The sequence below is a fragment of the Capra hircus genome, chromosome 8, assembly GCF_001704415.2.
Source record: "Capra hircus breed San Clemente chromosome 8, ASM170441v1, whole genome shotgun sequence".
NCBI classification, from domain to species: domain Eukaryota; kingdom Metazoa; phylum Chordata; class Mammalia; order Artiodactyla; family Bovidae; genus Capra; species Capra hircus.
This window is the reverse complement of record NC_030815.1, coordinates 79,849,487-79,876,062: the sequence shown is the minus strand read 5'-3', so window position 1 is coordinate 79,876,062 and position 26,576 is coordinate 79,849,487. Positions and strand designations below refer to the sequence as shown.

The 26,576-nt window shown below is 43.6% G+C and overlaps 1 protein-coding gene across 2 annotated transcripts; it reads left to right on the top strand.

Annotated features, from left to right (window-relative positions):
- On the top strand, positions 814-4,539 carry GAS1 (growth arrest specific 1). 2 transcript variants are annotated; one of them, XM_018052458.1, is made up of 2 exons: positions 814-2,130; positions 2,175-4,539. In XM_018052458.1, the coding sequence occupies exons 1-2, from the start codon at positions 1,412-1,414 to the stop codon at positions 3,196-3,198; spliced, it is 1,743 nt and encodes a 580-aa protein (XP_017907947.1). In that variant the 5' UTR covers positions 814-1,411; the 3' UTR covers positions 3,199-4,539. The 2 variants fall into 2 exon arrangements, with proteins under 2 accessions (XP_017907947.1, XP_017907948.1); XM_018052459.1 differs by having other exon boundaries at positions 2,037-4,539.

Sequence of the window (26,576 nt, the reverse complement as noted above, 5' to 3'; positions counted from 1 at the left end):
TTTTGTTTTGGGGAATTGCTGAAATGCAGCTTCCTAATGCAGACCCTGAGCCTCTGAGGAATGCAGCAGGCTCCGCAGGAACAGGAGGCTTTCTGCAGCCTGATAAGTCTGCAGACGCTGTGTCTCTACTCTAACTTTTGCCATTTCCAACTCACCGGGCCCCTGGGGAGAGGCGGACAGCCGAACGCTGTGCGTACTGGAGCCCCGGCTGCCTCGGCTTCACCAGAGGAGATTTAGCCTGAAGTTTTGTGACAGATGGAGTTGATAGTCTCTCCACGGAAAGGGGAGGAAAAAAGCGCCAGTTTTTGACAGGCTGCAGACGCCCGGTGCCTCTGGTGGTCGAAGGCTGCGTTGCGCCGCAGTTAAGGTAGTTCGCAAACTCCCGCGCCTGGATCGCAGAGGCTGCTGTAGGCGGCGGTTTCCCTTAAAACCGAGGGAGACTGAAACAGACGCTTGCATAGAAACCTTGGAGGATGTCAAGTTATCCCCTTCCTCTTATGTTCTGACTGCGGCCAGAAGGTACTGCGCAACATCCCTAAATATTTTTAATGTATTGGGTTTTTTTAATACCGTCTTTTAGAAACTTTCCTTCTTAAAAAAAATTAATTTGACTTACTGGATTTCTGTCTTGAAAATGACAACAATGCCTGGCTCCAGGGCCATACCTGCCAGATCGGTAAGTGGGAACCAGGGTGCTGGGTGGGGGCTGAAAAGGCTGGTGACTATTGATATCCCCCTAGCTAAAGCTTTTGCCTCTTTCTTGTGTGTGTCTGGATTTTTTTTTTTTTAAGTTTCAGAGTTCCACATTAAATTCTCTGGGTTCTCTCCTCCCCTCCGTGACGACCCGGCAAAGATGGGGGAACTCGGAAAACAAATTGAATTTTGAATTCAGTCGAAAGCACGGATGAGGGCCAGGCAGAGTTAATAAAAGTACCAAATAAATAAATAAAACAGAAGAAGAAGAAAGGAAAAAAAGAAGAACCAAACAAAAAGGACAGTGACCAAGCCGGATGCAAACAGCTGCCCCTGAGCCCGGCCCGCTGGTTCCGTGCGCGGGCAAGGGCTCCACATCCGAGCCTCCTTAAGAGTAGGAGGAGCTCCCGGGCCTCTGTCAGGCTCCTTAAGCCGTTCCTTTCAAGCCCTGAATGCCTGAATGTGAGCTGCCCACCACCCTCCCCGCCCTCCCCCACTCCGCAACCCCACTCCAGCGGCTCGTAAAAAAAAAAAAAAAAAAAGTTTCAACAACAACAGGCGGGACCAATAGCATCTCGAAAAGCCGGGAAAGGGGGCCGAGCAAAGGGCGAAAGAGAGTGGAGAAAGGAGAAAGCGGGCAGGCTCGGAGCGCGCGGGGCCGGGGCTCGGCGAGCCGGAGGAGCGTTGCTAATGTTTTTGTTTGTTTGCTTTTCCATGCATGCATAATGAGGGGGCACCGCGGCACCACGCGGGGGCTCCCGGCCCATTTTTGTATTTAAAGCCTCGCAGCGAGCGAGTCCGCAGCCGGGCTCAGCGGATCCGCTCCCCGGGCTCCTTGTCACCCGAGAAGCCGCCGCCGAGGGAAGCCCGGGAGCCGCTGCTCTCCCGCCGCGCCGAGTTTCCCGTTTTCACCGTGTCGCCCGGAAAGAGCTCCCCGGAGCCGAGGCCGGGGTCGCCGCGGGCGGAGGGGGAGGGGACGCGGGCAGCCGGGCCGCGGGAAGGCGGGCAGCGCCCGGACGCGAGCCAGGAAGCGGCGCGATGCGAGAACCCGCGGCGGCGGCGCGGCACTGAGTCCGGGAGGAAGGAGCCGCCGCGGCCGCACAACGGATCTGCAGGCGCAGAGCAAAATGCACCCGCGGCGCCGCGCGGTCCCGCAGCCCCGCCGCGGCCCCGCGGCCAGCAACCTCCGAGGGCGGCAGTGAACGCCTCCCGCCACTGCCGGGGGCCGACCGGAGGGGCTCTCCACGGCCGTGCACTTCTAGGAAGCCCCCGCAGCCCAAGCGAGAGCCGACCTTCTGCAAGCAGCGGGGCAACAGCCGGCGGCGCGCATGGATTTATGAAAACCCTCATGCAAGAAGTTGGCAGGACTGGGGCAAACTTTTCCGCCGGCTCTGCGTCCGCCGCTCCCCGCGCCTCGTCTCCTTTCCGCTCCTCGCCCGGCGGCCGCCGCTGCCCGCGATGGTCACAGGGCTGCTGGGCGGCGGCGGCGGGGCCCGCAGGGGAACCGTGCCGGGCGCCTGGCTGTGCCTGATGGCGCTGCTGCAGCTGCTGGGCTCGGCGCCGCGGGGCTCGGGGCTGGCGCACGGCCGCCGCCTCATCTGCTGGCAGGCGCTGCTGCAGTGCCAGGGGGAGCCGGAGTGCAGCTACGCCTACAACCAGTACGCCGAGGCGTGCGCGCCGGTGCTGGCGCAGCGCGGCGGGAGCGACGTGCCGGGGGCCGCCGCCGCTGCTGCCGCCTTCCCGGCCTCGGCCGCCTCCTTCTCTTCGCGCTGGCGCTGCCCGAGCCACTGCATCTCGGCCCTCATTCAGCTCAACCACACGCGTCGCGGGCCCGCCTTGGAGGACTGTGACTGTGCGCAGGACGAGAACTGCAAGTCTACCAAGCGCGCCATTGAGCCGTGCCTGCCCCGGACGAGCGGCGGCGGCGCAGGCGGCCCCGGCGCGGGCGCGGGCGGGGTTTTGGGCTGCACCGAGGCCCGGAGGCGCTGTGACCGCGACAGCCGCTGCAACCTGGCGCTTAGCCGCTACCTGACCTACTGCGGCAAGCTCTTCAACGGGCTGCGCTGCACCGACGAGTGCCGCACGGTCATCGAGGACATGCTGGCCATGCCCAAGGCGGCATTGCTCAACGACTGCGTGTGCGACGGCCTGGAACGGCCCATCTGCGAGTCGGTCAAGGAAAACATGGCCCGCCTGTGCTTCGGCGCCGAACTGGGCAATGGCCCGGGCAGCAGCGGCTCGGACGGGGGCCTGGACGACTACTACGACGAGGAGTACGACGACGAGCAGCGCACCGGGGGCACGGGCGGCGAGCAGCCGCTGGACGACGATGACGGGGTCCCGCACCCGCCGCGCCCGGGCGGCGGCGCTGCTGCGGCAGGCGGCCGCGGGGACTTGCCCTACGGGCCCGGGCGCAGGAGCAGCGGCGGCGGCGGCTGCCGCTCGGCACCCCGAAGCGCCTGGACCCTGTTCGCCTCCATCTTGCTGCTCCCGCTGCTCTTTTAGCCCTCGCGCCCCCCGCCGTCGGCCACGGGAGGGTCGGCGACGGGGCACCTGTGGCTCGGGGACAGAGGGGTGGTCGAGGATCTTTTTCCAAAACGTTTTCTAGGTGGTTTCTGCCTAGCGGATCTCTTGCCCTCGACTTGTTGCACGATCCTCGCCTCCTCTCCGGAGCAGGACTTTTTGGTCATCCTTCCCTGCCCCCATTCCAGGCTCCAGAAACTCACCGCAGAAGCCGGCCTAGCTCCAGACCCCTGGGATGAAACGGGCCTGGCAAGGGGACAGAACCGTTGTCCTGGACTCCGAAGAGAGGATGATGACCAGTGGGGCCTTAAGAGTTTCTAGGGACTGGGTTTGGAGCGGGAGTTTTGAAGAAGGATTTATATTTGCATAGGGACTGTTTATTAGTATTTCTCCTGGCGGGGCAGGGGGGGGGGCGGGGGGAGGTTACAGTATCGACTTTTATTGTGGCCAGTGAGGACATTGCAATCGTAACCGATTCTCGTTTACTCTTGGTTTCCGCGCCCAGAATTGTTTTTGCAGGGGGGGGTGGGGCGGGAGGTGAGGGTGGAGGGCATGAGAAGGGTTAATTTTCCTGAGTTTGGATAGTTTTGAGCCCTTGACTTTAATTTCATTGCCACCACTCAGATCTCTTAGCACATTGCTTAGGATTAAGGATCCAAAAATGCTATCTAGGGAGTTGCTAGTGGTGTTGAACAATGCAAGTTTTTATTTAAAAGAGCTCTGCACTGCCATTTATGAAAGCCTCTTTATGATGTTTGTTTTGTTGTCATTTTTGTTCTTTACACCAAGAAATTGTATGTACAAATATGCAGAGAACATATATTGCCTCTGCTTTTATCAGGGCGCTCACCCCTGGTACTTAGTATATAAAATGTATTAAAACTGGGATTTGTTACCAGTTGCTGTATTTTGTATATAGAATTTTTATAAATTGTATGCTTCAGAAATAATTTATTTTTAAAAAAGAAATTAAAAATTTTAAATCCACATCCATGGTACACCTTTCTTGCCTGAAATGTAAAGAATCCATTTGTCACCAGGGATCCAGAACCACCATCAATTGTGAAGTGTGCTCTATCTAGAACAGTTTAAAAATGTACAGTGTATTTTATAGATTTGAAGTTAACATTCTTATTTTCAAGAGAATTTATGAACATTGTAGAAATGTATAAATGCATTTCCAAACTGCCTTAAACATTGTATTTTTATAGACTTTAAAAAAATCCTATGTTTTAAGTAACTGTGGCTTTGTGTATTTTTTGTTGTTGTTGTTATTTGATTTTATTAAAATGTGTACATCAGTAAAGAGTTTTAAATAATGAATATGGTGTAGTTACTTTCCAGAGTCACATTGTGGTTAACCCAATAATGGGTGAGAAGCAGGGTGGGGGGGCCACTGGGAATCTATCAACCATCAACTGAAATTAAAATATAGTACAAGACTAGAAATGAGGGCTATTATTTCTGCCTTCAATTTAATGAACAATTAAACATCTGTAAATGAGGCAGCTAAAAAGATGTAATTTGACTGGTCTCCATTGGTATTTACATTTGTGGAGAGGCTTGGCATAGTTTGGGGCTAACCCACACATCTTTTACCCTCCCTCCTTTCCACTGGGACCCCCCCCCCCCCCCCCGCCCCAGCCCCCCATCCTCTGGAGTCTCTTTTCTGGCTACTAGAAGTCCTTGTCCTCCTACAATCAAACATGCCAATAACATCTGTTACCAATAGGTCTTAGGAAACCTGGAAGATTCAACTTCAAAGTCATTTTCACACTTTGGGTGAAAAAGTACAAAATTTTGTTACAAAACATTCAGGCGGGCAAAAGTAAACATACTGGGGAGAGGAACAATTACCAGAACTTGTAATATTGTTGTGAGGAGTTGTTTAGCAGTGGGCTGAAGGCTGGGTTCCTGCCAGAGCTACTGATCTACACTCAAACGCCCTTAGATAAATAATTACACTCTTAAGCTGTGTCGAGTGCTGATACACTTGACCTTGTAAATAGAAATGTTTGCAGTAGGAATAAACTCCGGCATTGGAAAATCTTTTAAACATTAACACAAAAGAGAGCGCTCTGTCCTCTGGGGATTTGAGTCTGAACCTCGCCAAGCTAGGCACTTGCAAGGGGAAAAAAAGTTTATTTATCTTCTATTCCTGGTGTTTATTTAAAGCTTTTCATTTTAAACTCGGTGATTGGAAGGCAAGTCAGGAGTTTAAAAGTCACCACAAATAAACTTTGTCTGAGGGGTCGACAGATTAGCAAGATCTGGTGTCTCTTTATATGATATTAACATGTGCTGAGAAAACATAACCAGATTTCTCTGCTGCCTGAAGTAATTAACAAAGCTATGCCCCCTTCCAACTTCCTCCCACTCACTCCCACCCCTACATTGGAAGTTTCTTTTGCCTCTAACTCTCTCGCCTTCGAAGTATTTCTTAATTCATCTAAAACCAAGATTCATATATGCATGGCATTAGAAAGCCTGAGATAGTTGTGATGTCAGGTCAGCCCAGCAGAGTGGTGTGTGGCTAGAACCGGGTCACCTGAATGGTTGAGTAAACATATTGTTAAAATAAAGCTGAAAGCGTTGTTTCTTTGGTAAGTGAACAAAGAGTATTCCAAGACACTTGTAAATGAAATCAGCTTTCTTTACAAAACCAAGAGTTAGCAAATGCTTTTGCATTTGTCCTTAAATATATTTAAATCATCTCCTCCTGTTATTTTAACACATTCTTGACTAAAAGTTAAGTCTTTGTCCCAGTAAAAGGCCCAGTTTTCCCCAGTACGAAGTAAAAGGCATTAGCACTAGAAAAGGCCTGATAATTAACTGCTACAATAAACTCACGACTTGATTTTACAGGGTCCTGTCAAAAGCATCTGCCTGGAGTAAATCAACACAACTCGCTCTTGGGGAGCGCGAGGACTCGAGGCTTTTTGCTTTCTTCTTTGGAGAAAGTGAACATTGATCGGTGGTCCATTTTAATTTAAACAATTCTACACTGGAGCCTAGGAGCCCCCCTCAGCCCTCTGCAGACCTAGTGAATTCCAGAACAGGTTGCTGAGATGTTAGGTTCCCGGATTATAGGTTGCCATCTGCTCCTGGGCAGAAAAGATTTTTACAGATGTTGACATCTGTAATATCTCACTCTCTCAGGGGAGCCTTTGGAATTCTGGACATTTGAGAAGGCCAAATGTCTCATGGAGAATGCCTGGAAGTACCATTACTGAAGGCAAGGGAGCCTTGGCTTTTCCAGGGTAGTGTTAAAAAGCACCCGACTTCTAACAGAAGTCTTCCAGGGTGACAGCAACTCCTTTTTGGAGTTCATGGAAAATCTGTGTCCTCCCGGCCGCTCCCATTTCCCTGTTAGCAGGTTTGCATTCTCCGTGACAGTTTATTTGTCTTTGGAGGCACTTCAGTGACAAATGTTTAAGGGAGTGTGGGACAATGGTGGAGAACAAGGGGGCAGTTCATTGAGCTGACAGTGACCATACAGTAGATGGAAGGAGGTTCAGGCTTCACTGCTCACCCAAGCACACGGCAACGCTTTTGTGTATGACCACAATGGACATAACATAAGGTCTCTGTTTATTTTCAACAGTATCTAGCAATGTACGCGGGCAATACACGTGTGTCAAGCGGGAAATGGCCAGAGGGAACTAAATTCTTGCACCAAGTAGCAGGACATCCCTTAGCGTGGGCAGGGTCCTGACAAATGTCCATAAGGAAGGAAACCACACACTTCAGGGACCACCATGCTCTGACACGTCTGGAGTGCAGTGCAGCTCTCCCAGGGGAGGCCACAAGGGTGAAGACAACTCAGACCAGCGGTCTCTCTGGATTGAAGAGTCATGAGAAACCACGTAGAGTGGGGGGTTCCTTCCTCACCACTCCAGCATTTGCACCCCGATTCCTCCCAGCAATGCTGTGTTGTATAAAATGAAAAGAGAGGAATGTGCCCTGAGAACTTTCCAAGACTGCAGACTCAGCACTGAAAATCTTCCCACCTTCAACTTTACCTTTGAATGATTAGCTCACAGGTTTCAACAGTGGAAGTTCTCCAACTTCCTCATGTGACCTTTTTTGATCCCATAAAAAAGAAAAGCACACGATTTGGTTTCTGACATCTTACACCAAGGACCTTTGGAAACAGGGTCAGCTGACCCAGTTTCTCCCAGCTCCCTAAAGCAAGGTTGTTGGAAAGCATCTTGTTACAATGTCCATGGCCCAGGAACAGTTCCAGGAGGCTTGGGCTTCCAGTGGGTCTAGCAGCCTTGTGAGTTAAGTAAAGTCAGAAGTTACTGTATTCTATTGGAGAGATTGCTTCTGCTGGACAGTTGAAAAGCTTCACCCTTGACTATTTGAATGACATAAGTAATGTGCTATTAGCATAAATACCTTCTAAGGCATCCATTTAATCAATTTCTTAAATAACAGAATGATCTACTACAAAATAGTGGACTGTATACACTATATTTTGGCACAAAGATGGTCATTCTCCCACTAGTAACCAGGGGCTCTAAATAAATGATTTCAACAATGTTTTATTAAAGGACGACAAGAGCCCTCCAGCTGCATTAATCGGGGAGAAGTCGAGTGGCACTTTTGTTATGGAAATGTTAAGCACATAATAGCACTGGCAAACAATGTGCAGCCACTTCATTCTTTCAGCCATGCTGACACCTCTTAAAGAGGAACTGCAGGGAAGGATGTGGGAAAGATTTGCTTTGCGAGAAAGCTTTCAGCTAATATTTTGGAGGGCTACCTCCAAACCCTGTGTAATATGCATGCGATAGAAGCAAGAAAGGCTGCTAACATATTGAAAGTTTCCTTACCTTATTTCAGGAGCTTGGGTTCCTTAAGAAAATCATATATCTACATTTTTTTGACATGACATTTGTCAAAATTATATTTGGGTGATTTGGTAGTGCTGCAAGTCCAGTTTTAGAATGTGGATCAAAGACAGTTTCTTTCGATGGTGCTGATATATACTGTAGTAGCTTTACCGAGTTCCCCTTAAGCAAGCAGGGTAAGTCTACAAACAGGTGTAAACACATGTCATCAAGGACATCTTCAATCTATAACCAAAAAAATAAGTCCTATTATCTATTTCCAGACTTTATGGACACTTTTATATTCTCTGGTTATCAGTATGAATTTTTCTGTTTATTTCTATATTTAAATATAATATATTTGTGGGTTCTCAGGTGCTAGAATGGAGTCATTTTCTCACAACTACCACATATCATAATAAGGAACATTTCAGTGAGATCTGAGGCCTTTATGACAGACACATTTTTTATGAAAGTGCCAGTCATCTAACCTTCCATTTTAACCCTAGTTTCCTCTTACCTGTCAAGTAGTTATGCCTGTTTGGAGCATCCTTCTACAGCAAACATTGATGTAAGCTCTTAGGATGACCGAGACCAATGCCTGTAATCCTGAACAAGTGAGGGTAGTGGAGGGTGAATAAAAAAGAATCTGCTTCAATTTTACAGATATCTGTTGAGGAGCTACCATTGTATGTATGATGTACTTTCATCCCTGGACAAGCTGGCAGTCAGGATGGGGATACAGACACCCATGTCCTTTCAATATCACATGGTGAGCATAGAGGAGGATGATCAGATGACTTAGCCTGGGTTTAAGGAAAGCTTGGAGAAAAAGACAAGCTTGGAGCTAAGTCTGAAGACAGGAGTGGACATTAGCAAGAATGGTGGGGAAGACATTTCCATCAGAGGGAACCACACGTCCTAAGGCATGGCGGGACTGGACAACATAGTATGTGCACATGTGTGTGTGTGTGTGTGTGTGTGCACGCATGCACGTGTGCATGGTTGCATATGTTTATATGTGTGATTGTGTCACCAACAACACGTAAAGTGAGAAGTAACAAAGATGGGGCTGGAAAGGAGGGCTAATATCAGGTCATAGAAGCCTTGAAAGTCATTACTAGGCATTGACTTTATCTTGCCCAGTGTCCATGACAGTAAACCTCTGCAAACTCCCAGCTGAAGGCTCCAAAAGTTCACCTTCTTGAACAGAGTACATGGTGGTTTTAAAGCATGAAGACCAGAGACAGGGGCTAGTTACTAGTTACCTAGTTAGTAGTTACCTAGTTACTGCTAGGTCCAGTTAAAAAAAAAGTCAGATCACTGTGATGGGTCAAACATGGAGCATTCAGGGAAGGAGAAGGCCAACCACTGGATTACTAGGTTTCAGGCTAGCAGTCCTCAGGAAGGAAAGATTCAGGGGCTAGTTTTGTTTGGGGATATAAGGAATATCCATTTGGCAGTGCACTGAAGAAAACCAGCTTCAGGGCTGAAGCTTGAGGCAGGAGTCAGACTTATAGAGTGGTCATGGTTAAGACTCTAAGAGTGATGAACCCAAAGAAAGTGTAGAGAGAGCAGGGCAGCGGGCAGAGGAACATGTGCCCAGGAAAGGAATCCCAAAAGGGAAATTAGAAGGGCAGAGGCATCGTAAGAGAAGCAGAAGCATGGAATGATAAAGCTTCTGGACATGGACACCTAAATATGAAAATGCTTGAGACTAGTGCATGTGAGTGTGCTCAGTATATACAATCTAGGTCTGCTTGTGTCAAGAGATTGAAGTCATACTTTTTGTACCACATGGATTCTCAAAATGTGGCATTGCAGGTAACTATTACTTTCTTTCTTACATAATTATTGTTGTTCTTGTGCAATCTCTAAGACATGTCCAATTCTTTGTGAATGGCCTTCAGCAAGCTTCCCTGTCCTTCACTATCTCCCGGAGTTTGCTCAGATTCGTGTCCATTGAGTCAGTAATGTTATCTAATCATCTCATACTCTGCCCCCGCTTCTCCTTTTGCCTTCAATTTTTCCCAGGATCAGAGTCTTTTCCAACGAGTCGACTCTTCGCTTCAGGTGGCCAAAGCATTGGAGCTTCAGCTTTAGTATCAGTCCTTGAAATGAATATTCAGGGTTGATTTTCTTTAGGATTGATTAGTCTGATCTCCTTGCAGTCCAAGGGACTCTCAAGAGTCTTCTCCAACACCACTGTTTGAAAGCATCAATTCTTCGGCACTCAACCTTCTTTATGGTCCAAATCTCATACCCACTCATGACTACTGGAAAAACCACAGCTTTGACTAGATGAACCTTTGTCGGTGAAGTAACATCTCAGTTTTTTAATATGCTGTCTAGGTGTGTCATAGCTTTTCTTCCAAGGAGGAAGAGTCTTTTGATTTCATGGCTGCACTCACCATCTGCAGTGATTTTGGAGCCCAAGAAAATAAAATCTGTCACTATTTTCACTTTTTCCCTACTATTTGCCGTGAAGTGATGGGATCAGATGCCATGATTTTAGTTTTTTGAATGTTGAGTTTTAAGCCAGCTTTTTCACTCTCTTTCACCCTCATCAAGAGGATCTTTAATTCCTCTTGTTCCTTAGTATGATAAAACAAAAAGAAATGACACTGGAAAATGAACTTCGCCCCCACCCAGGTTGGAAGATTCTGATACACTACTAAGGAGGAGCGGAGGGCAACTACTAACAGCCCCCAGAAACAATGAAGCAGCTGGACCAAGCAGAAATGATGCTCAGTTGTGGATATGTCTGATGGTTAAAGTCCGATGCTGTAAGTTCAGTTCAGTTCAGTTCAGTCACTCAGTCGTGTCCGACTCTTTGCGACCCCATGAATCGCAGCACGCCAGGCCTCCCTGTCCATCACCAACTCCCAGAGTTCACTCAGACTCACATCCATTGAGTCCGTGATGCCATCCAGCCATCTCATCCTCTGTCATCCCCTTCTCCTCCTGCCCCCAATCCCTCCCAGCATCACAGTCTTTTCCAAAGAGTCAACTCTTCGCATGAGGTGGCCAAAGTACTGGAGTTTCAGCTTCAGCATCATTCCTTCCAAAGAAATCCCAGGGCTGATCTCCTTCAGAATGGACTGGTTGGATCTCCTTGCAGTCCAAGGGACTCTCAAGAGTCTTCTCCAGCACCACAGTTCAAAAGTATCAATTCTTTGGCACTCAGCTTTCTTCACAGTCCAACTCTCACATCCATACATGACCACAGGAAAAACCGTAGCCCTGACTAGACGGACTTTAGTCAGAAAAGTAACGTCTCTGCTTTTGAATATGCTATCTAGGTTGGTCATAACTTTTCTTCCAAGGAGTAAGCCTCTTTTAATTTCATGGCTGCAATCACTATCGGCAGTGATTTTGGAGCCCAAAAAAGTAAAGCCTGACACTGTTTCCACTGTTTCCCCATCTGTTTCCCATGAAGTGATGGCACCAGATGCCATATCTTCATTTTCTGAATGTTGAGCGTTAGGCCAGCTTTTTCACTCTCCTCTTTCAATTTCATCAGGAGGCTTAGTGGTGTCATCTGCATATCTGAGGTGATTGATATTTCTCCTGGCAATCTTGATTCCAGCTTGTGCTTCTTCCAGTCCAGCGTTTCTCATGATGTACTATGCAGAGAAGTTAAATAAGCAGGGTGACAATATACAACCTTGGCATACTCCTTTTCCTATTGTGAACCAGTCTGTTGTTCCATGTCCAGTTCTAACTGGTGCTTCCTAACCTGCATATAGCTTTCTCAAGAGGCAGGTTAGGTGGTCTGGTATTCCCATCTCTTGAAGAATTTTCCACAGTGTATTGTGATCCACACAGTCAAAGGCTTTGGCATAGTCAATAAAGCAGAAATAGATGTTTTTCTGGAACTCTCTTGCTTTTTCCATGATCCAGCAGATGTTGGCAATTGGATCTCTGGTTCCTCTGCTTTTTCTAAAACCAGCTTGAACATCAGGAAGTTCACGGTTCACGTATTGCTGAAGCCTGGCTTGGAGAATTTTGAGCATTACTTTACTAGCGTGTGAGATGAGTGCAATTGTGCAGTAGTTTGAGCATTCTTTGGCATTGCCTTTCTTTGGGATTGGAATGAAAACTGGCCTTTTCCAGTCCTGTGGCCACTGCTGAGTTTTCCAAATTTGCTGGCATATTGAGTGTAGCACTTTCACAGCATCATCTTTCAGGATTTGAAATAGCTCAATAGGAATTCCATCACCTCCACTAGCTTTGTTCATAGTGATGCTTTCTAAGCCCACTTGACTTCACATTCCAGGATGTCTGGCTCTAGATGAGTGATCACACCATCGTGATTATCTGGGTCGTGAAGATCTTTTTTGTACAGTTCTTCTGTGTATTCTTGCCACCTCTTCTTAGTATCTCCTGCTTCTGTTAGGTCCAGACCATTTCTGTCCTTTATTGAGCCCATCTTTGCATGAAATGTTCCCCTGGTGTCTCTAATTTTCTTGGAGAGATCTCTAGCCTTTCCCATTCTGTTGTTTTCCTCTATTTCTTTGCATTGATTGCTGAAGAATGCTTTCTTATCTCTTCTTGCTATTCTTTGGAACTCTGCATTCACATGCTTATATCTTTCCTTTTCTCCTTTGCTTTTCGCTTCTCTTTTCACAGCTATTTGTAAGGCCTCGCCAAACAGCCGTTTTGCTTTTTTGCATTTCTTTTCCATGGGGATGGTCTTGATCCCCGTCTCCTGTACAATGTCACGAACCTCATTGCATAGTTTATCAGGCACTCTATCTATCAGATCTAGGTCCTTAAGTCTATTTCTCACTTCCAGCTCTTGGTCTTGTTTTTGTTGACTATGTAGAGCTTCTCCATCTTTGGCTGCAAAGAATATAATCAATCTGATTTTGGTGTTGACCATCTGGTGATGTCCATGTGTAGAGTCTTCCCTTGTGTTGTTGGAAGAGGGTGTTTTCTATGACCAGTGCATTTTCTTGGCAAAGCTCTATTAGTCTTTGCCCTGCTTCAGGATTTTATTTAGGTCATGCCTGAATGGTCCAGCGGTTTTCTCTACTTTCTTCAATTTAAGTCTGAATTTGGTAATAAGGAGTTCATGATCTGAGCCACAGTCAGCTCCTGGTCTTGTTTTTGTTGACTGTATAGAATTTTTCCATCTTTGGCAACAAAGAATATAATCAATCTGATTTTGGTGTTTCCCATCTGGTGATGTCCATGTGTAGAGTCTTCTCTTGCGTTGTTGGAAGAGGGTGTTTGCTATGACCAGTGCATTTTCGTGGCAAAACTCTATTAGTCTTTGCCCTGCTTCATTCTGCATTCCAAGGCCAAATTTGCCTGTTACTCCTGGTGTTTCTTGACTTCCTACTTTTGCATTCCAGTCCCCTATAATGAAAAAGACTCTCTTTGGGGGTGTTAGTTCTAAAAGGTCTTGTAAGTCTTCATAGAACCATTCAACTTCAGCTTCTTCAGCATTACTGGTTGGGTCATAGACTTGGATTACTGTGATATTGAATGGTTTGCCTTGGAGATGAACAGAGATCATTCTGTCGGTTTTGAGATTGCATCCAAGTACTGCATTTCGGACTTTTTTGTTGACCATGATGGCTACTCCATTTCTTCTGAGGGATTCCTGCCCACAGTAGTAGATATAATGGTCATCTGAGTTAAATTCACCCATTCCAGTCCATTTTAGTTCGCTGATTCCTAGAATGTTGACGTTCACTCTTGCCATCTCCTGTTTGACCACTTCCAATTTTCCTTGGACACTGGCAAATGTGATGCAAGTGGCAGCTTGAAAAGCACTTACACTTTGGTGCTTTCTTCTCTTGCTGCTTTTGGAGTACAGCTGTCATAATAAGAAACCTGGGCCAACCTCTTAGATGTAAGGGACACATGTCTCAGCTGCCTCCATCACACCAGTCAATTCCAAGTCATGTGAATGAGGCCATCAGGAATATACCCTCCCGCTACCTGACCCCCAGCTAACCACAGCCAAGAGAGCCCAGAAAAGGTCAGTAAAGAAGTGCCCTGTTGTGTCCACTGTCTAAATTGCCTACCAACAAAATCATGAACAAATAAATGATAACAGCTTTAAGTCACCAAGTTTTGGGGTGGTCTATTGTGAAAGCCAAATAATAACCAATTTCCTGCGAGCACCCTAAATAGCAGTCCCTTAAAAAAAATGCTATTTGTTACAGTAGATTAATTTTTGCAAAAATAAAAAAAATCAGTTGACAATGAACAAGGGGCTTCATTTGACCATTTAAGTGATGTATATCTGTTGTCTATTTCTAGAACTTACTAATGGTTATTTAAAAAATAATATGTGATATGCAAGTTTGTGATTGATTAATTTACTTGCAGATAATTTGTTCTGCCAGAATATAATCATATGTTTTCATTTAGGCATATGTCAAGAATTAAGGTATGTTTTAGTTCCTAAAAGTGTTGTAATAAATTTTGGCTTAACTCTTCTATCAGAACTTTGCTAGAAGAAGACAACCATACAATGAACTGAAAATTATGGGATTTAATTCTTCCACTTGTAAAACACATTAAAAAACCCCAGAATGATTAGTCATACATATAAAAGTTTACATTTTCCAACATATATCTGTGAGGCATGAACACATTTTGATAAAGGAAAGATAAACAAAGCGCTTAGTGAGCAGGTATAGAGCAAGAAGAGGGTGTGGTCATTCTTTAATACAGAAAGAATGATCTTGTTACAAGACTGCAAAGCACAGGGAACAAGATTCAGAAAATAGGTTTATATGATGGCTCACACTGCTTGTGGGCAGGAAGGTTCACTTTCTAGCTCGCTGCTGTTTCCATTGTATCTAGAGTGTCCCTTGGCACATTATAAGCACTCAATAAACACTGCTTGAATGGGTGAGTGAATCAGTGAACGAGCTGATGAATAAAAGATCTCTTGAGACAGTTCTTGTTCTACCAAGAAGCAATGTTTTTATGATTTATTTTCATTTGTCATCTTGCTTTTGGAAACAGAGTAATTTTACAGTTTGCATTATTGTAGCAGCAGCAGCAGCAGCAGCAGCATTAGAAAAAGATCACTTCATGAAAACTTGAAGTAGACTAAGGGCCTCTTGAGAAATCTGTATGCAGGTCAGGAAGCAACAGTTAGAACTGGACATGGAACAACAGACTGGTTCCCAATAGGAAAAGGAGTACGTCAAGGCTGTGTATTGTCACCCTGCTTATTTAACTTCTCTGCGGAGTACATCATGAGATACGCTGGACTGGAAGAAGCACAAGCTGGAATCGAGATTGCCGGGAGAAATATCAATGACCTCAGATATGCAGATGACACCACCCTTATGGCAGAAAGTGAAGAGGAACTAAAAAGCCTCTTGATGAAAGTGAAAGAGGAGAGTGAAAAAGTTGGCTTAAAGCTCAACATTCAGAAAACGATATGGCATCTGGTCCCATCACTTCATGGGAAATAGATGGGGAAACAGTGGAAACAGTGTCAGGCTTTATTTTTGGGGGCTCCAAAATCACTGCAGATAGTGATTGCAGCCATGAAATTAAAAGAGGCTTACTCCTTGGAAGAAAAGTTATGACCAACCTAGATAGCATATTGAAAAGCAGAGACATTACTTTGCCGACTGAGGTCCATCTAGTCAAGGCTATGGTTTTTCCTGTGGTCATGTATGGAGAGACCATACATGATGTGAGAGTTGGACTGTGAAGAAGGCTGAGCTCCGAAGAATTGATGCTTTTGAACTGTGGTGTTGGAGAAGACTCTTGAGAGTCCCTTGGACTGCAAGGAGATCCAACCAGTCCATTCTGAAGGAGATCAAACCTGGGATTTCTTTGGAAGGAATGATGCTAAAGCTGAAGCTCCAGTACTTTGGCCACATTATGCAAAGAGTCGACTCATTGGAAAAGACTCTGATGCTGGGAGGGATTTGGGGCAGGAGGAGAAGGGGACGACAGAGGATGAGATGGCTGGATGGCATCACTGACTCGATGGAAGTGAGTCTGAGTGAACTCCAGGAGTTGGTGATGGACAGGGAGGCCTGGTGTGCTGCGATTCATGGGGTTGCAAAGAGTCGGACACGACTGAGCAACTGAACTGAACTGAGATGGACAAAGCAAGTCACAAGACCAGGCCCAGCTTCAAGGGTAGAGAGGTAGACTCTGTCTTGATGAGAAGAAAGGCAAAGTCAAGTTGCCAAGGGGCATGCCCTCAGAGATGGGAAGAATTATGGAAGCCAATTCGTAAACACCCCCACAGTCACAAATGCGGCCCTTGAGTTCTGCAGGGATGATAGGAAGAAAGAAAGGTTAGAGAGTAGTTCATAGCTTTAATTTTCAGAATTTATAGAATGTTAGATCCAAAAGGCAAGAAAAGACCTGAAATACCAGTCTACTCTTTTGTTCACAAAAAATTTACAATGTGATATGATACATAGTAGGACTATTATTTCACTTTCTTCTGCTTCAAAATGTTTTACTTTGCATAATACTGTACTTTTTTCCTTCCAGAGAAAATTTAGAATTAGCTTCTGATATTTCTTTCAAAAGCTTTCATTGAAACTTTGATTGAGATTGGGTATAATTCATAGATTGATATAGAGACAACTGGTAGCTCTATAACAGTCTTGCCATCTTTCCAGTTAGATAAATATTATACAGATCCATAAACAGATTTCACTATAGATTTTTACTTCTTTTTTTTATTCAGGTTTTACTTCCTTCTTTTTTGATTTATTTCTAGGCACTTCGTAGTTTTTGTTGGATGATGGTGATGATGATGATGACTTTGCCTAATTCATTATTGCTGGCATGTAGAAAACTTGGGTTTTGAACATTGATCTTGTATCTAATCACCTGTTGAGCTCTTATGGGGTTCAGTTATTGGGAAGAGATGCTCCTTGATATTAATGATTATCAAACTTTTTGGTCAAAGGAAGATTTATACTTTTAAAAATTACTGAGATTTTGTCTATGTGGGTGTGAAGAGTTAGGGGGCAAAATTTCTAACCCTGCTATGATTTCTGACACCAGTTGCAACTTTGAGGTTCAGTAATTTACTGGGAGGACTCAGAACTCACTGAGAGCTGTTATGCTCACAGTTTCTCACTGGGAAAAAGTTTATAGAGCAGAAACAGGACAAGTTGTCAGCAGAGCTTCCATGCTCTCTCTTCATGGAGTCAGGGTATATGCGAAAATACATGCAGACTACTGCCTACCAGTGAAGCACGCCTGAGCCCCGTGTGCAGGGTTTTTATTGGGGCTCCATTATGTATACATAATCGCTTGATTGATTGCCCAAATGGTTGATCTTAGTCTCCAGGTCGACTGATACCATGTGACCCATGAATCACATTATTGGCCTTTCTTGTAAAATCATCTCCTACTATAAGATGTGGTTAGATCCCCATCTCAGATAACTTCATTGCTGCTGCTGCTGCTGCTGCTGCTAAGTGGCTTCAGTCGTGTCTAACTCTGCGTGATCCCTTAGACGGCAGCCCACAAGGCTCCCCCATCCCTGGGATTCTCCAGGCAAGAACACTGGAGTGGGTTGCCATTTCCTTCTCTAATGCATGAAAGTGAAAAGTGATAGTGAAGTTGCTCAGTTGTGTCCGACTCTTAGCGACCCCATGGACTGCAACCTACCAGGCTTCTCTGTCCATGGGATTTTCAGGCAAGAGTATTGGAGTGAGTTGACATTTCCTTCTCCGAATAACTTCCTTACTACCTGTTTAATCCAAGACCTCCAAGCAAATAAAAATTACCTCCAGAAGCTGAGGGCAAAGGCCAGACCTTTTCTGGGCAAGATTAACCCAGTGGGCTCTGTACATCCATATTTGCTGTTGTGCTGTTCTCAGTCGCTCAGTCCTGTCTGACTCTTTGAAACCCCATGAACTATAGTAGTCCCATATATGGATTTATACTTTAAAAAATTAATCCCATATCCATGGGATTATCCCAGCAAGAATATTGGAGTGAGCCACCATTTCCTCCTCCAGAGGATCTTTCTGACCCAGAGATCAAACTTGTGTCTCCTGCATCGACAGGCAGGTTCTTTACCACTGAGCCACCTGGGAAGCCCCATGCTCATATTTACCATATTATATATAAAAACAAATACATTTTAAAAATGTAAAATAAGTAATTAAGAATAAGAAACTTATACATGTTAAGATAAATAATATATTTTAATGGAAAATGTCTTTTTAAAAAAAGTAGTAAAAAGGCAGCTAAATTTCTATATCTGCTTCTATGTTCAATCTATTCCTATACAATATAAGAGATACACTATATATATATGTATATGTGTATATATATGTAAAGCAGGGATAATTTAATTGTCTTTTCAGATAATTATGGATATTCTTCTTTGACATACTACAATAGTCAATTAGTGGTAGATTTTTAAAGCTTAATTGTTAGGTAGAATCTGAAAACATATCAATAACTATTTCATAATCTATGATGTTAATTCTTCTATATTGCCATTCTAATGAAACTTTCATTTAGGCATGATTTTAAATCTATTTGGTTTTTGAAAAATAAAAGTGAAAGTTGCTCAGTCGTGTCCAACTCTTTGCAACTCTTTGAACTGTATAGTCCATGGAATTATACAGGCCAAAATACTGGAATGGGTAGCCTTTCCCTTCTCCAGGGGATCTTCCCAACCCAGGAATTGAACCCAGGTCTCCTGCATTGCAGGCAGATTCTTTACCAACTGAGCTATCAGGGGAGCCCATTTTGAAAAATATTTGTTACTGAATTATGAAGATAATTAAAATATCAACACATACAAATTTATAATATAAATAAACAATGCTTGTTAATATCACGGCCAATTTCATCATAAAATTCTCTAATTATTGGAAATATATTAGGTTCATATTGAGAGATACAAGTTTTCCAAAATTCTCATTTTTGCATGCAAGATCTAATGTTATGTTGACAACAAATCCTGTGATTTTCCTTTGACTGTGTTTATTTCTAACAAAAATATTTGCCAAATATCCAAGTTTGAATAAAAATAGTTTATCTTTCATTCTTTCACATAAAAGCAGTATTTAATGGTAAATGGCTACTTCAGTTCACATCTCAAACAACCACACAAACACACAGATGTTTTTCCTTGAGTAAAACATTTAATGAAGCAAAAATACATGTTCTCCCCATTTTGTCATACAGAATGTTAAAAAGACGTGTACTCTAGTGTTGAGTTTAAACAAAATTTCTATTGTTTCACTGTCAATTTTTTTTAGTAGTAGTGCAAGGCAGTGATGAGTATGACTACTAGTATAGTTTGGTACTGTTGCCTTGACGTGTGTTAAATCAATACCAGTTTTAGTCACCATTGCTTTTGCTCCAACAGTCAAATGCCAATACAGTGAAAAAAGAAAATAGTGCCTAAGGATTATTATGAAAACAATTTTTACCTCATGGCAACCTTGAAAGTTATTGAGGGCCCTCCAGGGATTCATGTACCACTTTTGAAAACTGCTAATACAATTTTTTCCTTTCTGTGCTGGGCTGTATTTAGGCACTCAGTGGTGTCCAGCTCTTTGCGACCGCATGGACCGTAGCCCACCAGGCCCCTCTGTCCATGGGTATTCTCTAGGCAAGAATGGAGTGGGTTGCCATGCCTTCCTCCAGGGGATCTTTCCAACCCAGGGATTGAACCCAGGTCTCCCACACTGCAGGTGAATTCTTTACTGGTTGAGCCACCAGGAAAGCCCTTCTAATGTTTATAGTATTTATGCCTCATAATTAATTTTTATGTCATATTTCCCTGGCTAGAATTGCCAGTATAATGTTAAATAGGAAGGCATGATAAGAGGTGGCCATTCTCCTTGTTTCCTGACATTAGGAGAAATAGTTCTGTTTCCATTATGATGTTTGATATAGGTTTCTAGTACATGCTTTATGAAATTAAGGAAACGTTTTTTCACTATTGGTCTACTGAGCAATTATACTTCATGAGCTATTGTTGGTGATTTATAATTTTACAAAAGATAATCAATTTAACCTAGGTTCCTAAAACATTAATATTGCATTGTATAAATTAGTCCCTTTCCAATTTTTAGTCTCTAAATTTTATGTTTATGTCTTCCTTCTTTCTTAATCTTTTATGTACCTTCTTTCTTTTGATGTTTTGCTCATATTATTTTTTTCAACAATGTTTCCTGGAGTTTCATCTATGAAATTCATACTGGGATTGTTTCTTCTATTGTTGATTTTTGCTGTATCATTATTGGTTTCTTATTTCTACTTTATATTTTTCTTTCTTACTTTTTTGGGTTCTTGAACTAAATTCTTAGCTCACTTTTTAGAAAAACATTGTTTTTCCCTCTGTTGGGTGGTCATTGCTATGTTAACTTTTCCCTAGTTGTGGATGGTGGGGCTACTCTCTCTGTGGTGTACTGGCTTCTCATTGTGATGACTTCTCTTGTTGCACAATTGTAGGGCACTTGGGCTTCAGTAATTTCTGCTCCTGGGTTCTAGAGCACAGGCTCATTAGTTGTGGCACACGGGCTACATCCCCAGCATGTGGGATCTTCCTGGATCAGGGATTGAACCTGTGGCTTCTGCATTGGCAGGTGGATTCTTTACCACTGAGCCACCAGGGAAGCCCTATGTTTTAAATTTACCATGTTTCTGTCATTTTGCTGTGTGCCTCGCCTCCCACCCTAACTCCCCTAATTGTTTGAAAGTTATACATTTCATTTCTATTTTTCTTAGTGTTTATCTTAAAATTTAACCCATATATTCATTAGTTTTTCTCAATGTTTAAAGTTAGTCTACATTATCCTCCTAAAGAAAAACAAATCACTTTTCCTAAGACTTTCTTCCCTCCACCACTTCCAAGCTGTGTCATAAATCATTTGCTCTGTTTTGCTATTCATATCTTTCTTTTCAATCCATCTTTTCTTAGAATTAACAATACATACCACTGGCTTTTGGGGGAAAATAGAAAACTGAGGTAATCAATTATATCTACCATTAGTGAATTGCTATGAGATAAAAGCAAAGTAAAAAAATTATTTTTCCAGCTAGAACCAAAGCTCCTAAAACTTTCTTAGGAAAGAAATGGCCTATTTAGGGAGAACTGGGATAAGCTGTTGGGTAGAATAAGAGGCTTCAGAATGGAAAGCTTGACTTGAGAACATAAAAAGGTAATTCAAGTGTTTTTTATGAGAAGTAACCATAATGTATAGTGAGGAAATCAGAAGTTAGAGGAGAAGAGAATAAGAAAGTGGAGACTGAGGTAAGACGCAGCAGCATGGCAAAAGATGGAACATGGTGTCACAGAAATAGTGGATGGACTTATAGACAACAAGGAATATCTAATATTCATCTTAAATTCCGTGGTAGCTTAGCTGGTAAAGAATCCACCTGTAATGCAGGAGACCCCGGTTTGATTCCTGCGTTGGGAAGATCCCCTGGAGGAGGGCATGGCAACTCACTCCAGTATTCTTGCCTGGAGAATTCCCATAGACAGAGGAGCCTGATGGGCTACATTCCGCGGGGTTGCAAAGAGTCTGACACAATTGTGCAACTAAGCACAGCACAGCACATGGAACTTACATACATATTCTCTGCTGTTATTTATAAAACTCCCATAAAAATATACTCTCCTTGATGCTTCTGGTTTTTGTTAAGTGATGGAAATGTGATTCAGGAAGAAAGAGATTTTTGTCATTGCAGGTTAGGCTTGGTGTAAATAAAAGGATCCAAGATGCAGAGACGTGGATGAGAATACAGAAAACATAGGAAATTAGACTTCAAGGGGACTAGAAAAAAATGATGCCATGAGAATTGATGGATTCTTATAGAAAACCCAGGGACTCCCTATAGAAACAGGAATGGAGGTTCCATACCTTAATGTACCAGAACTTGGGCAGATGGTCAAAGAATGGCAGCTGTTACTATTACTGGGAATGGGGACGATTTGAACCCTACTTCTGCTGAAGGGAAAAATGCAAACCAAATGAGTTCATCCTACGAAGTTAATGCTATACTATAGATGCCCATCAAATCTGAAGTGCTCAGTTGAGTTCAGTTCAGTTCAGTCACTCAGTCATGTCCGACTCTTTGCGACCCCATGAATCACAGAATGCCAGGCCTCCCTGTCCATCACCAACTCCCAGAGGTCACTCAGACTCACGTCCATTGAGTCCATGATGCCATCCAGCCATCTCATCCTCTGTTGCCCCTTCTCCTCCTGCCCCCAACCCTTCCCAGCATCACAGTCTTTTCCAATGAGTCAAGTATTCGCATGAGATGGCCAAAGTCCTGGGGTTTCAGCTTCAGCATCATTCCCTCCAAAGAAATCCCAGGGCTGATCTCCTTCAGAATGGATTGGTTGGATCTCCTTGCAGTCCAAGGGACTCTCATGAGTCTTCTCCAACACCACAGTTCAAAAGCATCAATTCTTCAGCACTCAGCTTTCTTCACAGTCCAACTCACATCCATACATGACCACTGGAAAAACCATAGCCTTGACTAGATGGACCTTAGTTGGCAAAGTAATGTCTCTGCTTTTGAATATGCTATCTAGGTTGGTCGTAACTTTTCTTCCAAGGAGTAAGCATGTTTTAATTTTATGGCTGCAGTCACCATCTGCAGTGATTTTGGAGCCTCCAAAAAATAAAGTCTGACACTGTTTCTACTGTTTCCCCATCTATTTCCCATGACGTGATGGGACCGGATGCCATGATCTTCGTTTTCTGAATGTTGAGCTTTAAGCCAACTTTTTCACTCTCCTTCTTTCACTTTCATCAAGAGGCTTTTTAGTTCCTCTTCACTTTCTGCCATAAGGGTGGTGTCATCTGCATATCTGAGGTCATTGATATTTCTCCCGGCAATCTTGATTCCAGCTTGTGCTTCTTCCAGTCCAGCGTTTCTCATGATGTACTCTGCAGAGAAGTTAAATAAGCAGGGTGACAATATACAGCCTTGATGTACTCCTTTTCCTATTGGGAACCAGTCTGTTGTTCCATGTCCAGTTCTAACTGTTGCTTCCTGACCTGCATATAGCTTTCTCAAGAGGCAGGTCAGGTGGTCTGGTATTTCCATCTCTTGAAGAATTTTCCACAGTTTCTTGTGATCCACACAGTCAAAGGCTTTGGCATAGTCAATAAAGCAGAAATAGATGTTTTTCTGGAACTCTCTTGCTTTTTCCATGACCCAGCAGATGTTGGCAATTGGATCTCTGGTTCCTCTGCCTTTTCTAAAACCAGCTTGAACATCAGGAAGTTCACGGTTCACGTATTGCTGAAGCCTGCCTTGGAGAATTTTGAGCATTACTTTACTAGAGTGTGAGATGAGTGCAATTGTGTGGTAGTTTGAGCATTCTTTGCCATTGCCTTTCTTTGGGATTGGAATGAAAACTGACCTTTTCCAGTCCTGTGGCCACTGCTGAGTTTTCCAAATTTGCTGGCATATTGAGTGCAGCACTTTCACAGCATCATCTTTCAGGATTTGAAATAGCTCAATAGGAATTCCATCACCTCCACTAGGTTTGTTCGTAGTGATGCTTTCTAAGGCCCACTTGACTTCACATTCCAGGATGTCTGGCTCTAGATTAGTGATCACATCATCATGATTATCTGGGTCATGAAGCTCTGTTTTGTACAGTTCTTCTGTGTATTCTTGCCACCTCTTCTTAGTATCTTCTGCTTCTGTTAGGTCCAGACCATTTCTGTCCTTTATTGAGCCCATCTTTGCATGAAATGTTCCCCTGGTGTCTGTAATTTTCTTGAAGAGATCTCTAGTCTTTCCCATTCTGTTATTTTCCTCTATTTTTTTGCATTGATCGCTGTGGAAGGCTTTCTTATCTCTTCTTGCTATTCTTTGGAACTCTACATTCAGATGCCTATATCTTGCCTTTTCTCCTTTGCTTTTCTCTTCTCTTCTTTTTACAGCTATTTGTATGGTCTCCTCAGACAGCCATTTTGCTTTTTTGCATTTCTTTTCCATGGGGATGGTCTTGATCCCTGTCTCCTGTACAATGCCACGAACCTCATTCCATAGTTCATCAGGCACTCTATCTATCAGATCTAGGCCCTTAAATCTATTTCTCACTTCCTCTATATAATCATAAGGGATTTGATTTAGGTCATACCTGAATGGTCTAGCAGTTTTCCCTACTTTCTTCAATTTCAGTCTGAATTCGGTAATAAGGAGTTCATGATCTGAGTTACAGTCAGCTCCTGGTCTTGTTTTTGTTGACTGTATAGAGCTTCTCCATCTTTGGCTACAAAGAATATAATCGATCTGATTTCGGTGTTGACCATCTGATGATGTCCATGTGTAGAGCCTTCTCTTGTGTTGTTGGAAGAGGGTGTTTGCTATGACCAGTGCATTTTCTTGGCAAAACTCTATTAGTCTTTACCCTGTTTCATTCCGTATTCCAAGGCCAAATTTGCCTGTTACTCCTGGTGTTTCTTGACTTCCTACTTTTGCATTCCTGTCCCCTATAATGAAAAGGACATCTTTTTGGGGTGTTAGTTTTAAAGGTCTTGTAGGTCTTCATAGAACCATTCAACTTCAGCTTCTTCAGCGTTACTGGTTGGGGCATAGACTTGGATAACTGTCATATTGAATGGTTTGCCTTGGAAACAAATGGAGATCATTCTGTCGTTTTTGAGATTGCATCCAAGTACTGCATTTCGGACTCTTTTGTTGACCATGATGGCTACTCCATTTCTTCTGAGGGATTCCTGCCCACAGTAGTAGATATAATGGTCATCTGAGTTAAATTCACCCATTCCAGTCCATTTTAGTTCGCTGATTCCTAGAATGTCGACATTCACTCTTGCCATCTCCTGTTTGACCACTTCCAATTTGCCTTATTTCATGGACCTGACATTCCAGGTTCCTATGCAATATTGCTCTTTACAGCATCGGACCTTGCTTCTATCACCAGTCACATCCACAACTGGGTATTGTTTTTGCTTCGGCTCCATCCCGTCATTCTTTCTGTAGTTATTTCTTTCTGAAGTGCTATATTATGATTATTGGAACCACAAACCAGGCTAACCAGAGGTAGAAATAGAGTCCATTTCAAATGTATCAGGTCTCTAGAACTTCTCTTTTCCACCTTTGGATATAAACATTGCCCACTGGGAAGGAGGCAGATGTAGCTTTAATTAGTGATAAAGTTGAAGGATTCTTTATTATGGCTCTGACATTTCATCTCCCTTGGTGAGTTTCATTTTAAACATCCCCTTTTCATTTGGGGTTGTATAAAACATCCCAGAACGAAGCCAAACCTTTTGGAATACATTTATTCTTTTTGTCAACTAAGCACATTCCAGACATGCCATCTGACTTTAATTTGTTTGTGATGCCACCAGTGTAAATGTTTTCCCCAGGAAACAAACATACTTGGTCTTAAGTGAAGATTAGCCCTTTGGGGCTATTTATGCAACCAATAAATATTAAGTGTCTCTATGTGCCAGGAACTATATTACATATTATGAATATCATAATTATCATTGTCATTATCCTCTTCATTGGTCAACAATGAATAGCAGAATAGAGGGATGGCCAGGAGGTGGTGTGAGTTACCCCACAGTTCTCTCCCAACTATCCAAATAAATATTAATATGAGCTACATGAAAGTGAAGATATACTTGCTAATTCACCACAATTTCAAGGCAAGTTTCTCCATCTCCCTGGTCATTGGCAGCCTTAAAGTTCTAGATCCAGAAATTCGGAGATGTCACCGGTAGCAGCAATTTCCCCGACCTCCTCCTTAGTTCCTCTGGTTCAGCCTTTGCTCCTCTGCTCTCCCTAAATCCTCTTGCATTGACTCCACTCCCCGGTGATGGCTCTTACCAACCTGTTCAGTCTGTGATGCTGTTGGACAGTCCGTCCCACTCTTGAGGTGGTTCCCATTGCAGGGACACTTCTGTGTATCTAGACTGTGGAAGGTGACAAGCTGGCCTGGGCCTGAGATGGGGCCCCTAAGTTTAAGTGATCCTGGTGCCTACTTGTCCAGGATGAGAGGTGTTATGGTTGAATTGCTTTTTCCATAAATTCATATGTTGAAATCTTAACCCCAAGCACCTCAGGATGTAAAGCTTATTTAGAAATAATGTTGAAAAAAAAAAAAAAGAATGTTGTTGCAGATGTAGTGAAATTAAAATGAGATCGTACTGGAATGGACTGACATAACTGGTGTCCTTATAGAAATGGGAAATTTAGATACAGGCACACACATACAGGGAGACCATGTGAAGATGAAGGCAGAGATTGAAGTCATGCTACCACAAGCTAAGGAAATCTGAAGATTGCCAGCAAACCACCAGAAGTCAGGGGAGAGGCATGGAACAGACTTTTCCTTACAGCCCTGAGAAGGAACAAGCCTGAAGACACTTCAGTCTCAGACTTCCAGCTTCCAACTTCCAGAATCCTGAGACAATTTGTTGTTTAAGCCACTTACTTTGTGGTCTTTGTTATGATAGTCCTAGCAAACTAATATAAGGTATTTGAAAAGAAGTTGAATTTAATAAGAGGATACAAACTTCCAGCTATGAGATGAAT